Genomic DNA, 19,324 nt, shown 5'->3' with positions numbered 1-19,324 from the left:
AAAACTGAACGACGACGACAAAAACAGAAATAAAATGGTTTAAGCCACGCGAATAAAAGAGATACGAGAAAACGTAAAATGTTCTGCCCTCCAGGAAAACATAGAATGATGTACTGACGATCAGCAATTTATTGGGTGAATGAATCACTCTACTAAAGAAAAGAACCTGTGTTCAACGAGTAATTTTGAGAACATAAAAGAAAAAAAGATATTTTTTCTTCTGAAGTTAAGAATGCAATAAATTTCTAAAATATTGAAAACGTTTAGTGTAAAAATTAAAATGTCATAACTCTTAAACATTCTGGAGAATTAATAGCAAAAATAGTTAGTTTTAACGCTCTTTATTTTATAAAAAATATTTGGTTTCTTATACAATTAAATATAATGTAGTAAAATTTGGTTAATTTTATATTTTAAATGATCATTAATATTTGATATCTCTAGCTTAAAATCGTATCTCTATTTTATAATTTTATTTTATAAATTAAAATAATGAAATTTTATTAATAAAACAACAATATGATTCACAAACAATTATTGATATCAAGGTTTTATGTAATAATGTAACTTATATATTATTACGAAAAATCTATTTAGTTAAATAATGTACGAACTTCAATCCATGATACTTTTTCCTGCGATGGCATGTATTGTCGTACTTTTGGCAGATATCAAAAACCTATCCAGCATCTTCCAGAACGTCTTGTAATCATTTCTACGTTGTTGTAGGTTAAGCATTGACGCCAGTGACCTCTTCAAACAATGTCAAAACCAACATGCCTGCTAATTCCAACTATATGTTTAAAATTTTATGTTACAAGTTCATAAAGGTCTCCAATAAGTCAAACAAAACCAGCTTATCTTCTTTAAATACACTGGTGAAAGAAGTTAAGAGAATTTGTATACTTGGTCGATTATTTCTAGAACTAATGGACCGATTTTAATAAAATTGGATATGCAGAGATGCCAACTGCTCCGGACACGCCAAAATAATTATTTAAAAAAAAAACGGTAAATAACTACAAAGTAAATTTTGCAAATATTTGACTATTTTTGCTTGCTTTTTAAAAGGTTTAGCATGACATAAGTACTATAAAGTGGTGAATTATACAACCCTACGAATCATTTAGAAGTAGTGGCGGATAAAAATCTACTAAATTAAATTTATTAAACCAAGAATCACAATTGATGAACTACCACTTTAAAATGTATATCTGCTGTCCGGTGCAAGTTGGCATCTCTGGATATGTCTATACATACTGTTGGCGCCTTTCTCGGCTTTGGCTTCGTTTATCTTTTTTCATATTGATCCTCAGTGTTAGAAGTATCAGTCATTTTTATAAATCGAAATATGAGTTCCAAAACGAAGCTATGACGAAACGAAAACGAAAGTTGATCAAAATTAATATTTTCGAATTAGATCAGGTTTGAACTCCGGGTAGACAGGAACATGTTGAGTGGGTCGAATGAACTGTATTACTAATGATTAGGAACAAACGATAACTATATATTAATGAAACGATGAATGACGCCATTTGAAGACGTTCGACTATATCAGAATAAAAAACAACAAGAGCTCTTCTTTTCGCCAAATTAAAAAGATAAACGAAGCCAAAGCCGAGAAAGGCGCCAACACATTGATACAATACAAAACAAATAAACATCCAACAATTGTAATACATACTCATGATCGTGCGTAACACTCGATGGAGTCGGAAGGTATGAAACAGCGATTGCATAATAAACAAAAATATGGGTTAACAGGGGGTATGGTCCCCTGTTACAGATATACAAGCCTTGCAGCGTGATTTCATACTTGAAAAAAGGCAATTTATCATTTCAGGAACACTGTTTTCATTCCCTAGATGGTTCTCGGAGGGGGTAGCGAGTAGCAATTGTCCTCCCCAGAGCATACCAGACATGCTCTATAGAGTTGAGGTCTGGACATCTGGCTGGCCAATCCATTCAACGAATATCCTCACTCTCTGGAAATTCATCAACCAGAAGAGCTCTATGTGGCCCCGCGTTACTGTCCATTAAAATGAACCCAGGAACTGAACGAACATAAGGCTCCAAAACCTCACACCAGTCACAGAGCCTCTTTCAAAGACATGGAGAGGTGTGCGGCCGCCCTCCTGGAACTGTTTTCATGAGTTGCTTACGACGCCTGACGTTAAATTGAACTCTCTACATATCTAGACCTGAAACTGGCCTGCTTCTAACCTCCCCACAATTCGCTACCTCATTCCATCATCTAAACGTTGGTGGTTACTCATTTTTACTGTTATAATTTGAATTTTACCTATTGCTGCAAAATAACACCGAGAAATTCGCCTAGGTGTGCTAGCGAACGAAATGCGTCTCAACTTACGCGCACTTATAAAGCCTGTTTCTCCACTGGCCCCGCCTACACACACGTGTACGCTTACGTATTTGATATACAAGATTTGCATTTTTGTCTAGAAGCAGTGGTCTTCGTGCAGTTCAGTTCTTTTCATGAAATTCGATAAAATATGCAAATTCTCTTAATTTATTTCATCAGTATATATATGTAATTCCTATATTATTACATTACCTTAACTGTTTATATTATACTTGTTTTTTGGAGAGTTTTACCTACCTATTTACAGTTTAGAATTGTTTTCGTAAAATAAAACTGCACTCTTACAACAAAGGGAATTATAACTTTTTTGAATTTAATTGTTCTAATTAAGTATGTTTCAAAGAAATGTGCCCACATTTAATAATAGTTTAACTTATAAGTTGCTAAAAATGTTTGAATCATAATTTATTGCAGCTCGTTTTTATATTAATTTGAAATGATTTTCTATAAAAATATTAACGCGATGTAAATAGATTCTTGGAACTCTGCAATAGAATAAAAATCTATTTGAAGACTATTAATTAAACTATATTGTACCTCTTTTTCCCCTTTTTCTTAATTTTCAAATAGTTATTTTTTAAAAAAAAACATCAGCGTTCTTCATTATAATGATGAATTTACTACTACTATTAGCGAGGTTAATTTTAAACCTTGGCTTTCTTTAAACTTAATTAAGGACTGCAATTAACTTCACTTACCATTTCTCGGGGCTTTAAAATATTGCGATTTAATCAGCTAAAGTTTTAAATTATACATAATAGAAGGGAAATAAAAGAAAGTAGGAATAGAAAGGAAGATGGTTTTCCTTTTAATTGTACTCGGGAAGACATGGTTTTGAACCAACAAAGAAACAATTTTTTTTTAAAATCAAAATAATTATAAATACTTTTGTGCTTGGTATTTGTTTTTTCCGGGGATTTTAACACGATGCAAACGAAGATTACGGACGCGGAACAATTTAATCTTTTTTTTAAAACAAAAATGTAATGAGAGAGAAATTTTATTTAATTGCTATTTTTGGAAGGGAAAAGGAAACGTCATTGTTGCAGAGTTCAAGTTTATTTTAAAATTAAAAAAGTCAGTTTTAGTATTTTTAACTTACATTAATTGTTACTGGTAATTTTAAATTTTTCTGAATGGTCACATTTTTAATTTGTAAAGTTACAAACATACAAATTTTACTTACAAAAGAAAAACGATGTTAAGATGAAACAATATATTTTTTTATCAAAATAGTTTATGGTATATATATATATATATATATATATATATATATATATATATATATAATACAAAAATTATAAATATTTTTGTATTAATAACAGCATTAAAACTCTTTCGTTTTCATTAAATGTCTTTGGTAAAGAATAGGTGTAGAAATTCTATTTTGGGACTTCAAGGCTGAAAACATACCATTGTATTATAATTAGATTTATATTTCAAAGGAGGAGTTATTTTTAAAATCTTGTGCCTCTTTCACTTCTATATTAGGAAGCATTAAATGATTTTCATCAATGCGTAAGGTTACAAGACTGAGCCTTTTTACTCAATTTCTATAAGTATTTAATGCGAGACCGATGGTTTTCGCATGTCTCTTGCTGAATAACGTATTCCATAAAAGATCTGCCGGAACCATCCGGAGTTTTGTCCACACCCCTCCCTTGTGGAGTGTGGATGTGAAATGTTATAGCCACCAGCCGACCTTTAAATAAACCTTTTGATAACGTATTATGGCTTATGACTGCATTATTAAAGCTGAATACAACAATGATAACAGGGATGTAGCCCTGTTATTATAAGACGACAGGATAGTTGCTTGAGGAGGAAACTTGCGCATTTCTCTCTCAGAATCTAAGCTTAGCGGAGACGGGCTGTGACTTCGGGAAACCTCATCCCATCACCCACCGGGGTAAAAAATACATCAAAAATATCGAATATCCCATTCGCATGGACAGTTGAAAATTTATCAAGTCAAATTCTGCTGCAACACATGGTAATTAATTATTCATCCAGTATCTTCTACAAAAAATAAATTCTTCGATCATCAAACTTTTCGTTTATTTAAATGATACCTACGCCCAGTGGAACTCAACGATCATCGATTTTCCATATGTCTATGCTGCATGTTATGTCTACGTTCTGAAGGCGATGGATACAACTAGAGAGCTGAAATTCAATATTATTCATCCCTCTTGGATAAAAAAGAAAATCTGCATTGTCCATGTCCCTTGTCCATCCATTTAATGTCCTGATAGACATTAAAAAGTTTTTGATTTGAAACCCCATCCCTTCCGTCCGGAAAGTTTTGTTATGCCTTTCTCCCAGAGCTGCTCTGGATTTTATTGTCAATAAATTGTTCTCACCTCGCCTCATTCAAGGAGAAATATGATTCCTCTTAAGGAAGAAATTATTAAACAAATTTCATCTGATGTTGTGGTTTTCAAGATCGACCTTTCTCACGTATCCTTTTTGTGGTAATTTTTTTTTGCATTTCTCCTAAGACAATTTCTTGAATTTTTATTGATTAAATTAAAAAAAAAATTAAAAAAGCACTCATGTAAATAACAAAAATCATAGATTATGATTTTAAACTTTTTTTTCTCTTACTTGATGTTTTAATTGAGACAATTATTTTTTATACATTTATCGTATTTACTGTTGAAATTTTTTTTTCTTCTTGAGAAATTTTTATTTTCAGTGAATTGATTGTTTTTGATTGACATAAGAAATGTTTAGAAAAATTATTTTCATATTTATTGTTTTATGTGTTACAGTTTCTATGATTTATTGATTAGTTGAATTTATATTTTTGTTTTACTATAGTGTTTAGGGTTAAGATGAAAATGCCATTAAAATGTTTCTTTTTCTCTTCAACGAAATTGATGAAGGTCGACGTTGGAGAGAAGGTTGCTTTTATTGACATTAGATACGAGTCGTGCTCTAAACCTTTTATTATGAAATTTAATCAATCGAATATATTTAATGGTTGAATTGCTTTTCGTATGTTTACCTTGCTTTTTTTTTTAAAAAAAATTATAATATAATATTGTATTTATAGTGCATTTAAAATGTTTTTGAAGGAAATAAATGTGGTTGAAGTAAATGTCCAAAAAGTTCAAATGATTCGAAGATAGATCTTGGTAATGGATGCATACATCATCAGGTTAATATCGACGAGAAAAAAAAAACTGAGAACAGAATAGAAAATGTGGACTTAAAAGAAATTTGTAATTCTTTTACTTTTTTGGACTTGGTCAAAACTAAATTATTCCTATTAAAAAAAAATATAAAAAAAAGTGAAAACTTAAATGTTACCCAAACAAAAGGACATTTAACACTTAGCAAAATTTTTGAGTTTCCCTTTATTACGATAGGCTAAACTGCTAACTCAACTAAGTTTTTTATACTTGATACTGATTTACCATATATATATATGCTTTAGTAGGGCTGCAAACTTGCAAAGATTTTTGTTTGTTTATTGATTGTGTCGGGCCAGTTGTTACTCAATTTGGTAAGAGACTGATCATCTCTGCTAATTCTGAAAGTGACAACTTATCTTTGCACATTAGACAGCAGAATTCTCAAAATGTTAAGGTTAAAAATGGTGAAAAAAATAAAAGTTAAAGATGTTTCAGTAAAAGTAAGCATCGAAAAAATAAAAGTAAGATGTTTCAGTAAAAGTAAACATCGAAAAAATAAGAGTTACACATGTTTCAGTAAAAGTAAACATTGAAAAAATAATGTAAAGGGTAACAAAAAGAAAAGGAAAAATAGGAAGAAAAAAAATGACCAAGAAGCTAATTACAAAAAAAAAAATTTAAGTCAACAAAATTTAGAAATAGTTCATGTATCAAAGTTTAGGAAATACCACAACCCACAAATGTTGAAATTAAATCATGAATAGTGTCCAAAAGAAAAGAAATGTTTTTTTTTTAACTTTCTTCAAAGGAAGAAGTAAACCCTATTTTTTGGGAGATCCGAATCGCGTTTGGAGATGTTTACCTCAGCATCATTTGGATGTGAGGGCGATGAAAGTTGTACTTTTTTTTTCTCAACAAGGCGAGAAAAATATAATAAACTATTTTTGTATATGTCCAATCTGGATCTCTCAATTTCCCTCTGCTTCATGAAATTCTGTTTTCCTCCATTTTAACGGGGAATACAGATTTTCATCAAGTAAATAACCCCTTTTAACCACACAGAATCTTCAATTCTGAATAAATGACACATGTTGTCCAGTTCATTTGCATAAAAATTTTGTATATTTTTGTGTGAAAAAATTTTTTGAAAATTTTAGTAGATTAGTTATATAAATATGCTTCATTTTTCTTACTGTTAAATTGCATTAACATGCTTTTTATATTTTTGTCTAACATATAATTGAAAAAAAAATATTTGTAGTAGGGAAAAGGAACAGTCATACCAACCTAAATTTTATAAATTTAAAGTATTCAAATTTTTTTATTTTGCTTACCAAATTTTTTTTTTTTTGGGGGGGGGGGAATGTAATACAAAAATTATAAATACTTTTGTATTAATAACAACATTAAAACTCTTTCGTTTTCATTAAATGTCTTTGGTAAAGAATAGGTGTAGAAATTCTATTTTGGGACTTCAAGGCTGAAAACATACCATTGAATTATAATTAGATTTATATTTTAAAGGAGGAGTTATTTTTAGAATGTTGACCCTCTTTCATTTCCATATTAGGAAGCATTAAATGATTTTCATTAATGCATAAGGTTACAAGACTGAGCCTTTTTACTCAATTTCTATAAGTATTTAATTCGAGACCGATGGTTTTCGCATGTCTCTTGCTGAATAACTTATTCCATAAAAGATCTGCCGGAACCATCCAGAGTTTTGTCCACCCCCCTCCTTTGTGGAGTGGATATATATATATATATATATATATATATATATATATATATATATATATATATATATATATATATATATATATATATATATATATATATATATATCTTTCTTCTGTGCGTGTGTTTGTCACTGAACTCCTCCTAAACGGCTGGACCAATTTAAATGAAATTTTCTGTGCACCTTCAGAAGGATTCGAGAATGGTTTAGATTCACAATTCGGTCCAATTTCAATTCTTTTTTTAATTAATTTTTTATTGAGTGGGAAAAATTCTACTTCTTAAAAGTTATACTTCTTATGCGACTTCCAACAAGAAAGCGTTAAACGTTTAACGCTACATTTTTATTGGCCGGGAAATCACGTGGTAGGATCCAGTTTTCCCTCATTCATTTCCATATTGTTTTGGTTCTCACTAGCATAAAAATAATAAAAGTCATAAAACTTTTGTTTTTCTGTAAATATTTTTTTAGTTTGTTTTGATACACATATAATTTAATAGGGAGCAGGAAAAAGAGTCGTTGAATAGAATTTGTAATTTCGTGTTACTATTGTGTTTGAAGTGTGCATTTTAAAAATGTAAAAAACTACACATTTTGTAGATTCAGTGCGAAATTGAAGTGAGTATTTTGCATAATTTTAGATCGAATTTATACGTGCGTTGGTTAACAACCACTCTAACCTATAAATTTATTTGCGAAGCTAATTGATTTCATATAAAACTTTTCAATTGTTTTTATTTAAAATTTCTTATTTGAAATATTAAATTAAAAAAAGCAAAAAAATAAAATTACAAATTTTTTATCTGAAATTTGGTACAATAAATCTTTTCAGTCCTGTTACTTAATTAAAATATCATTTTCAATAAATTAATCATATTTTTTATGTTGTACCGTTACCCCTTTGGCTGTGATCTCAAAATTTAAATTTAGTAACGGTTACCCAGGTTATTTAGTAGACAAATATCTAATGAATTACAGAAAACTTTTAACATTTAAAACTCATTTTTATTGCACCTCTAAATCTTCAAAAAACATAATTTCACACATTTCCAAATGCTAACATGGGAACAAACATTTATACATTAATTAAAACAAAAATGCAACCTTAAAACACTCAAGCATAACCTTCAATTTCTACAGTTCAAAAAAAGACATTTAAAAAATAAGAACTGCATTTAACATTTCTAAAAACACAGACTTGGTTTATGATATCTATAAATTACACTTAAATACTGATTGTTCTCCTACACAAAAAAAAACACAACATAACAGTTCAGAATTTACGGTAAATGATTCCTCTAAAATGCTAACTAAATAAAATTTAAAGTTTTATAAGTACCCTAAGGAATTTACTGTTTGCCCTCTGGAACCGCCCACCGGAATGGTAGATGAACTCATGGACAAACTCCTCGGCTAGGATCTCGAAATTTCTCCAGCTATTCTAATTTCAAGAGGCTTAGGCATGTAGAAGGGGGACACCGGACGTCCAGCATAGATTCCCTCGGACTTGGCCCATCGTCTCGAGGATATCGGCTTTTGGCTAATCTCGGTAGTCCTTCCCGCTAGAGATTTCAGTTTAGCTTTCCCTAAGGTTACGATCCACCATCTCCGAGATACTGTCACGAACCACTCCTTCAGCGGACAAACTCCGTATCCCCAGGATACTGCTCTGGTTAACTGCTTACTACTGGTACTGCAACTGCTACCCAGCCACATTCATCGCTTCTCTTTTATCCTCCCTTCAACAAGGCGAAAGAATCTAGACTGACCTGTTTACCACGTCCAGAGTTATCCCGCATCCGGCGGACGTCAGAACCAAAAAAAAAGGTCCCTGAGAAAAACCGTCATAAATCCACCAATACCCTATACAAGTTATAATACCATCCTCAATAAATATTAATAAATTTAGTTACATAGATTTCACCCCAAAAATCCCTTTTTAAACGACTAATTCAAAATTTCTAAAAAAAAATATTATGATTGAATTTAAACTTTACCGTAGTGGTGCCATCTACAGACAAATAATCTATCTTTAAAAGTATTGAAAAAAAACCTATAATAAATTTCAATTTATTACAATACCATCGCCTCACCGAAAAAAAATTTAAATACTTTTAATTTTTTGAAACATTATAGCACTGTTGGTTAAAATGAACTGGAACCTTATCAAGAAAACTAAAGTACTGGTCTTACACAAAAAATTCCGTTTTTCCTTTTCTTTTAAGCTGTTTATAAATAATTCCTACTTAAAGTTCAAAATCTCTAAAAGCACCACGCGGCTTTAAACCTACTTTTAGATCTTTATCACTAAAATCAAATCTGACCCTAACAATGTGCACCTTGCAAGGAAACAGAAAAGAGGAATCAAATATGCGCCAAAGTTGTTTAAACTACACTTAACTTTAAAAAACATTATAACTCAGATTTACACTTCGCAATACCTTTTCCAGCGGCCCATAGGGGGTCAGGAAAAGATTGTACAGCAACGTTATCAATCTTCAGCTTTCAAATTTTAAACATCGAAACATTCATAATCTACATTTTCAAAATAACATTAAAAAAAAACAAAAATGGGACAAACCCAGTTTTGACTGATTACATACATCATTACAAATGCCAGTGGAGACCTACACTTCACACTTATGTACATAAAAGGACCGTGGTCCACCTGAAAACAATAAACAGTCTCCACCGACCTACTACATTCCGGCTTATGTAACCAAAATATACACCGCCAGATATAAACTCCTCCTCCATATTTGGAGAACATTTGACATTCCACCCCAAAACATTTATAACCCAATTTAAAACAAGAAAAATTTAGTTGCACCCCCCTCTTACAAATTCTTATTTCTTATGACCCGTCCATTTACTCGTTGTCTTAAGTTATAACGAGGTTGCGGAAAAGGCACGAATTTACCTGTCTCATATAGTAGATTTCCTGGAGCAGGCGTCTCTACTCTTTCTCTATCTACACTGCCACTGATTTGGTCACCGAACCCACTATCTCTGGATCGCAAAATTTCCAATCTTTGCTCCGCCTTTGCCACATTCTCCACATGAACAACCCTAGTATAACCAATATTTTTTGTATGTTGGATTTTCAAAGTGACCGGAGATACGACTTCAATCACCCTGAAATGGCCCTGATTAAATTTAGCAAATTTCTTGCACTGGTTTTTCTTTAACACAGGATTGAACCAGTATAATTCATCCCCTGCTTGGAAATTATATTGTTTGACGTTTTTGTCTCTACGAGCTTTTCTATTTTCCGCAGAATATTCTAGATTTTCCCTCGCTGATGCATAAGTACTATGCAATTTACCAAGTAAATCTTTGGCAAAGTCCTCAGCTTCCGCATACGAGAAAGGTTTATGGTTCTTGAAAAATTCCAGAGGTAAAGTTAATTCCCTACCATATGTTAATAGTGCCGGAGTACTTGCAACGTTCAAAGGGAAAAATTGCCTAGCATAAACACACCCGTTTGACCATCCCGGGGCGAAAGCTTATCTTTAGGACACATATTCGGTTATAACTCAAATTTCACAAATACACTATTAATTGAATATATCCGAACTTGTTTTTGTCCACCTCAAAAACTGGAAATATATAAATACACTCAAATATTATACAACTTTAAAACACATAAAAAGTCAAATGTTAGCATCTGGAAATGCAAAAGATTGCAGCACCAATTTAGGCCCTTTCTATAAAATTTGCCTATCCTGGTCACGGCACCAATTTGTACCGTTACCCCTTTGGCTGTGATCTCAAAATTTAAATTTAGTAACGGTTACCCAGGTTATTTAGTAGACAAATATCTACTTTTAACATTTAAAACTCATTTTTATTGCACCTCTAAATCTTCAAAAAACATAATTTCACACATTTCCAAATGCTAACATGGGAACAAACATTTATACATTAATTAAAACAAAAATGCAACCTTAAAACACTCAAGCATAACCTTCAATTTCTACAGTTCAAAAAAAGACATTTAAAAAATAAGAACTGCATTTAACATTTCTAAAAACACAGACTTGGTTTATGATATCTATAAATTACACTTAAATACTGATTGTTCTCCTACACAAAAAAAAAACACAACATAACAGTTCAGAATTTACGGTAAATGATTCCTCTAAAATGCTAACTAAATAAAATTTTAAGTTTTATAAGTACCCTAAGGAATTTACTGTTTGCCCTCTGGAATCGCCCACCGGAATGGTAGATGAACTCATGGACAAACTCCTCGGCTAGGATCTCGAAATTTCTCCAGCTATTCTAATTTCAAGAGGCTTAGGCATGTAGAAGGGGGACACCGGACGTCCAGCATAGATTCCCTCGGACTTGGCCCATCGTCTCGAGGATATCGGCTTTTGGCTAATCTCGGTAGTCCTTCCCGCTAGAGACTTCAGTTTAGCTTTCCCTAAGGTTACGATCCACCATCTCCGAGATACTGTCACGAACCACTCCTTCAGCGGACAAACTCCGTATCCCCAGGATACTGCTCTGGTTAACTGCTTACTACTGGTACTGCAACTGCTACCCAGCCACATTCATCGCTTCTCTTTTATCCTCCCTTCAACAAGGCGAAAGAATCTAGACTGACCTGTTTACCACGTCCAGAGTTATCCCGCATCCGGCGGACGTCAGAACCAAAAAAAAAGGTCCCTGAGAAAAACCGTCATAAATCCACCAATACCCTATACAAGTTATAATACCATCCTCAATAAATATTAATAAATTTAGTTACATAGATTTCACCCCAAAAATCCCTTTTTAAACGACTAATTCAAAATTTCTAAAAAAAAATATTATGATTGAATTTAAACTTTACCGTAGTGGTGCCATCTACAGACAAATAATCTATCTTTAAAAGTATTGAAAAAAAACCTATAATAAATTTCAATTTATTACAATGTACTATTTTACAGTATTTTGTTTTACAAAGAAATGCCACGTCTTCGTGGAAGAGCAAGAAATATTGGTCGACGTACTCGAAACGCACAATTGGTCCATGATCGTTGATTGAATAGAACAGTTGAAGAACACTTGACGGGTAATGTGAATTCAAGAAATCAAGTTGCATCTTCACGTGAAAATGAAAATTCAGAGCAACGCAATCAACGTCTTCGTGCAAATGCATTAAGACAACGAGAGACCAACGAAAACAGAGAACGTAACCAACGGCGAATGCAAGATAATCGAGCATTGATACGAGCATCACTTAATCGTCTTGCGTTTGAATATGACCCTGAAATAGACTATTCGTCACATGCATTAATCTTAATCGGTAGTATGGACAATGAGCGTCCATATTGTCATGCTTTAAAATACAAAGGTGAATTAGCTGGTTTATGATGCGCATCTGGAAAAATTTCACTTCCACCATTAAATCCACCACCGGAACCTTTGAAAACATTATTAGCTGGAACCGCATCTCAATCGAAATTGTTTTTGCGGAAAATTCGTAATTCGTCAATTCTTGCTTTCAAATGACATCATTTGGAGCAACAAAAATTGTTCATAATGAGGATGGTCGTAATTTTGAATCTACATTTAAGATTCAAGGTCAAGTGTACCACCAAATTGGTTCATTGCTTCTAATGCCTAATGTCGATCCAAAATTCTTACAAATTTACTTTATGGGCGATGAGGAGCAACAAACTCATACACGATGCGTATACAACCATATAGAGTAGATGGGGGAACGAGAAATTGTGGACATTTTGGAAACGTTCTTGAAAAACCATAACCAATTGATACGATTGTTCAAGACTCTTTCCAACAGACTGCAAAACGACAACTACGCCAAGTTATTAAAGCAGACAAAGTGCCCTATGGAGAGCACACAGGCACATATAATGTTCCAACTGTTAATGAAGTTGCAGTTGTTATGGCTGGTGACCCATGTGAACGTCGAGATATTCGCATACAACGCAGAGATAATACAATACAAAGAATTCAAGACAATCATCGTTCTTACGACGCACTTCAATATGCGTTGATATTTTGGGAAGGAGAAGATGGATATCATTTAAATATTAAACAAAGGAATCCAACAACAGGCACAACTTATAGATTATATTATAATTTTTTTTGAACCAATTATTCCTGTTTATATTATAAATAGTTTTATTTACAGGTGAAGAACTAATCAAGAAAGTTAGTGCGATGAATTTCTACGCATACCGGTTGATGATTCGTGAAAATGATGATAATAAAATTCTCCGATGCAGACGGCTATTTCATCAGTACATTGTTGATATGTGTGTAAAAATCGAAAGTGAGAGATTGCGTTATATAAAATTTAATAAAGCGAAACTTCGTTCTGAGGAGTACATTCATTTGCGTGACGCCATAATCGGTAACGTAGATGCAACGAATGATATCAACAACATCGGTACCGCATATATTCTTCCATCACCATACATTGGTAGTCCGCATCATATGCAAGAATATATTCAAGACATTGACTTACGTACGCGCATACGGCCGACCAGATCTTTTTATCACATTTACGTGTAATCCAAACTGGGATGAAATTAAAAATTTACTGTTATCAGGTCAAACATCGATGCATCGCCATGATATCATTGCACGTGTGTTCAAACAAAAATTGAAATCTCTGATGAAATTGATTACGCATCACTTGGTATTTGGTGAAACACGATGTTGACTTTATTCTGTTGAATGGCAAAAACGAGGTTTACCTCATGCGCATATTTTGATTTGGTTGGTGGACCAAGTACGCCCAGAAGAAATTGACACAATTATTTCAGCGGAAATTCCAAATCCGAATGATGATCAAGAATTGTTTGACATTGTGACTACTAATATGATCCATGGTCCATGTGGTTCTCTCAACATGATGTCACCATGTATGGATAATGGAAAATGTATGAAACGTTTTCCTAAACCATGTCAAACTGACACTATCACCAATATCGATGGTTATCCATCTTAACGTCGTAGAGATGTAGACAATGGCGGTCAATCATATGAATTGCGTCTATCAAACGGTGTAAGAGTTGACATCGATAATCGCTGGGTGGTTCCATACTCACCATTACTGTGCAAAACCTATAAAGCATACATAAACGTTGAGTTATGCAGTTCGGTGAAGTCTATCAAGTACATTTGTAAGTACGTTCATAAGGGCAGTGATAAAGCTATATTTGCTGTTCAAAATGTAAATAAGAATGACGAAATAACACATTATCAAATGGGACGATACATAAGCAGTAATGAAGCTATTTGGCGAATTTTTACATTTCCTATACATGAAAGGGATCCTGCTGTTGTACATTTGGCTGCGCATCTTGAAAATGGACAGCGTGTTTATTTCACAGAACAGAATGCACTACAACAAGCTTTAACAGCTCCAAAAACAACTCTTACTGAATTTTTCAACCTTTGTAATCGACAAGATATTGTTGGTGAATTTGTAAAGACATTAATGTATACTGATGTTCCTAAATTTTTTTACATGGAATAAACAATCAAAAAGTTGGAAACCACGGAAACGAGGCACTCCAGTCCCAGGATTTGCCGACATAGTTATGACAAATACTTCAGGACGATTATATACAGTTCATCCTAAGCAACGCGAATGCTTTTTTCTGCGTTTGTTATTGGTTAACGTTCCTGGACCGACATCCTTCCAATGCTTGCGAAAAGTCAACGGTACTTTATACAGCACTTTCTTTGATGCGTGTCGTGAGTTACATTTATTGGAGGATGATAACTATTGGGACCTCGCACTTGCAGATGCAGCACTGAGCTCATCTCCACAGCAAATTCGTCAATTATTTTCAATAATATTGACAACGTGTTTTCCGCCTGAAGAATCTGCTCTGTGGAATAAATATAAAGACTAAATGAGTGAGGATATTTTGCATCGGATTAGAATTACTAATCAAAATCTCAGTATTGAATTCTCCACAGAAATATATAACGAGGCATTAATAATGATTGAGGATATTTGTATTCTTATTTCGAACATGCCGCTCATAAATTTTGGCATGCTAGCGCCAATCCACCAAGCAGCAGATATCATCAACAGCGACGTTCAACGTGAACACCAGTTCGATATGACTTCTCTGGCTACTTTTGTTGCTAACAATGAACGATTGCTTACTGCTGAGCAACGAAATATATATGATCAAATTAACGTGTCAATTACAGCACAAGGTGGATTTTTTTTCTGGACGCACCAGGTAGCACTGGTAAAACATTCCTCAGCTCACTAATACTTGCGCGCATTCGATCTCAAAATCATATTGCATTGGCAATTACTTCATCAGGCATTGCAGCAACCTTACTTGATGGTGGACGGACAGCGCATTCAGCACTTAAATTACCTTTGAATATTCATACCAATCCCGAAGCAATGTGAAACATAAAGAAGCATTCAGGCATGACTGAAGTTTTGAGAAAATGTAAAATTATCTGGGATGAATGTACAATGGCCCACAAGCATTCGCTTGAAGCTCTCGACAGGTCCCTAAAAGATATCAAAGATAATACTCGGCTTTTTGGTGCTGCTCTACTGTTGCTGTCAGGTGATTTCAGACAAACATTACCCGTCATTCCACGTGCGACATATGCGAACGAAATAAACGCATGTTTGAAAGAATCTTATCTGTGGCGAAGTGTCAGTAAATTATGCCTTACTCTTAATATGCGTGTTCAACTTCAAAATGATCCATTAGCGTCAAGATTCTCTGAACAACTGTTAGACATTGGCAATGGTAAAATTCAATTGTATGAAGATACACAATATATTCGACTCCCACAGAATTTTTGCAACATGGTGACTACCAAAGAGGAGTTAATAAAAAGTATCTTTCCAGATTTGCCACATAATTATACTAATCATGCATGGCTACGTGAGCGAGCTATTTTAGCCGCAAAAAATTTAGATATTGACGCAATCAATTTTAAAGTACAACAATCATTGCCTGGTAGTGAAATTACATTCAAATCGATTGACACTGTTGTTGATCCTGATGAAGTTGTCAACTATCCTGCCGAGTTTTTAAATTCACTGGATTTACCTGGAATGCCACCCCATAATTTGCGATTGAAGATTGGTTCACCTATAATTTTGCTTAGAAATTTGAATGCTCCGAAATTGTGTAATGGCACGCGACTGGTCATAAAAAAAATCATGGGTAACATTTTGGAAGCCACTATTTTAAGTGGAAAATTTCAAGGTAAAGTTGTACTTCTACCGCGGATCCCAATAATTCCTTCAGATTCGCCTATACCATTCAAACGTTTGCAATTTCCAATCCGCTTAGCATTTGCTATGACTATTAATAAGTCACAAAGTCAAACAATGACAATTTGTGTGCTTAGATTTAGAAAACCCGTGCTTTTCTCACGGTCAATTATATGTTGCGTGTTCCAGAGTTGGAAAACCCTCGAATTTGTTTGTGTATGCTCCTGAAGGATTAACCAAAAATATTGTACATCTAATGGCATTACGATAACTTAAGTTTTTATTAATTGAAAAAATATATCTGTTATAAAATAGTTTAAGTTTTCACTTTTTTACCTTTAATTAAAATAAGTTTAAGTTTTGATTTAAAACAACCTCTACATTTAACTTCGCTGATAGTATACACATACTCACACGCTATCGATTGGTCGAATTGTGATAAGATATATGTAATGACGTTAGATAATATGATAACTTTTTAATAAAAATTTGCATCAAAACAATCCAGATTGTTACAGCTTATTCAAAAAAAAATTTGAAATTTTCCAATTAAAGACGAGTGTACAGGACATCGTCTGTTTCAGTAACAAATTTGTTCCTAACATGAGTTGCCCAGAGATTGGTTCAGTTTGAATTACTTATAATATCAATTAAATGATGTGTACGGAGTTGTTTATTTACTAGTATCTGTTCTGTTTAAGTTGTAGGCATGTTTGCAGTTAGCCGTTTTTCAACAAACAAACAAAAAAAATCTTCCCTTTCCCAGAAGCTACTGTTTCAGTACCGTTTAAATTTATTCAGGGTTGTTCCCGAACGATGTTTATTTGGATGTTCTTTGACAAGCTATATCTTCAGATAGATGCATAAAAAAATTTCCTTAACAATACACTGATTTGTATGAGTATAAATTAATGATGTTGTTACTAACCGCTGAAATTGGTGTTCACGGAATTGGAATCAATGATCTCGCTTTACTTCGTTGGCCTCCGAAATGCCGATATTTCAGTCATTGTCTTTCGAAATGAGTTTATGTTTTGAGGTTGAGGTTTTGTGAATAGGCAGGCTAGTGCAAGCCTAGGAGCCTAGTGCAAATGAATGAATAGAAGCCTAGTGCAAATTATGTCTACTAATTTGTCCTAATAGATGAGAAACAGGATAAAAAAATTATTATTAATATTAGATGCCCTGGATGCTGGATATCGTGGGTATTTGGCGCAAAGCACCAACATTCGATCGATCGATTCTGGGAAATCATATAATTAGTAAGTCATAAAGTCAAAAGCTCATGTTGTTATTAGAGGTGTACTATGCTTAACGTAGAAAGTTACGATAATATTTTTTTCCCGAAATTGTGGTGGCTAAAAAAAAAATTTGTAGTAGAACGATTATTCACTAGGAGAACTTTCCTTTAATTTTCGCTTTTTTCCTCGCTTCGGATAAGGTTTTCGTTGCAGTTTTTATTGATATTTTTCTGTTGTTAACATGTTGCATTGGGTCATGGTGGCTCAGTGGATAGAGCCTTCGAATCCCAATGAAATGACCCGAATTCGTTATCTAGCAATGGCTAGTCGATACGAATTCTGCATCCGGCTTTCACCAACCACAGTGCTGACGTAAAAATATCTTGTGGATCAATCAGTGGTAGATTTATCATCCATCCCTTGCCATCAGGTAAACTGTGGGAGGTTTTAATGTAAAGCAAATGCGGGTTAGTTCCAACAAAAAATCCTCCACGGAGACAAATTTCTCCCAATACTTAGGAGTTTCCTTGTCTTCTGGATCGGGTTCAAAATTTCAATGCTCCCCTGTAAATAGTAAAACTTGTAGAATAAGGATAATAACGACTACTCTTTAAACGTGCCACCTCTAGATAACTGCAATAAGGTTACATTTCGCATGATACTCCGAGTTTTTGATATGAAGTGGGGAAAACATTCCTTGATATGAAAAGTAATAAATTGAAAATAACTTGAATTTCATTACCACTAGAAAATATTTTCTTACATGTTGGCATCTCTAGTAGTTCAATTGCAGCATCTAGTTCTAGTAGCATCTCTAGTAGTGCAATTTTATGTAAACTGCTGTTTGTAGAAAATGCAACACCATGAAGGAATCATCAGAATCAAATGAAATTCGCAGCAAATGTCAATTATAGGATATTATGCAAATTAATAAAGTTTCAGAGCCATCGCGCGTGCGTGGCGCGCGCAGCGCCCTCTGAATTGATGCTGAAAGCGTATAAATAAAGTGCTGTAGCGGGACGTTGAAAATAGTCTATGATTATTTGTTAGTGGCAAACGTTTAGTGAGACCTGAGTATGCCTCCACGACGGAAGAATAAGAAATTCAAGCAACTTACGGAGTTTGAACGAGGGAGGATAATCGGCCTTCGAGAAGGAGGATTTTCCTATCGCGCAATAGCAGCTCGTATGCAGCGGAACAGTTCCACAGTGATGCGAGTTTGGAAGCAGTGGACCGACGAGCACCGAACAACTCGAAAAACAGGCACTGGACGACAGAAGGTGACGTCAGAGCGCGATGATCGACACCTGCTCCGCATGGCGGTGAATGATCGCACAGCTTCCTCCAGGCAGCTGGCAGCACATTGGTCTACTGCTACAGGTGTACAATTGTCGGCTTCGTCAATTCGTCGTCGTCTGCTGCGCCGTGGATTGCGTGCAAGGGTGCCATTATACAGGATTCCCCTCACGGCGGATCATCGACGGCTGCGTCGGCAGTGGGCTCTTGAGCACAGAGACTGGCGAGCTGATTGGCACCAAGTTGTCTTTTCAGATGAATCACGCTTCAATTTGTGGACCCATGATGGCCGTGTTC

General features: G+C 34.0%; 2 protein-coding genes across 2 annotated transcripts; both read left to right on the top strand.

The window, feature by feature from the left end:
• The first annotated feature begins 12,759 nt into the window (after positions 1-12,759).
• LOC139426870 (uncharacterized) lies at positions 12,760-14,762 on the top strand. Its single transcript, XM_071186985.1, has 4 exons — positions 12,760-12,945; positions 13,056-13,332; positions 13,410-13,533; positions 14,240-14,762. The coding sequence occupies exons 1-4, from the start codon at positions 12,760-12,762 to the stop codon at positions 14,760-14,762; spliced, it is 1,110 nt and encodes a 369-aa protein (XP_071043086.1).
• Positions 14,763-15,731: 969 nt separating this feature from the next.
• LOC122270737 (ATP-dependent DNA helicase PIF1-like) lies at positions 15,732-16,718 on the top strand. Its single transcript, XM_043049243.2, has one exon. It carries the CDS (start codon positions 15,732-15,734, stop codon positions 16,716-16,718), a length of 987 nt encoding a protein of 328 aa, XP_042905177.2.
• The last annotated feature ends 2,606 nt before the right edge of the window (positions 16,719-19,324 follow it).

This window comes from Parasteatoda tepidariorum, chromosome 9 (assembly GCF_982258835.1).
Source record: "Parasteatoda tepidariorum strain Cologne lab strain chromosome 9, Ptep-v5.0, whole genome shotgun sequence".
Lineage (NCBI taxonomy): Eukaryota > Metazoa > Arthropoda > Arachnida > Araneae > Theridiidae > Parasteatoda > Parasteatoda tepidariorum.
The sequence above is the reverse complement of the archived record's forward strand: the minus strand, read 5'-3'. Positions and strand labels throughout refer to the sequence as shown.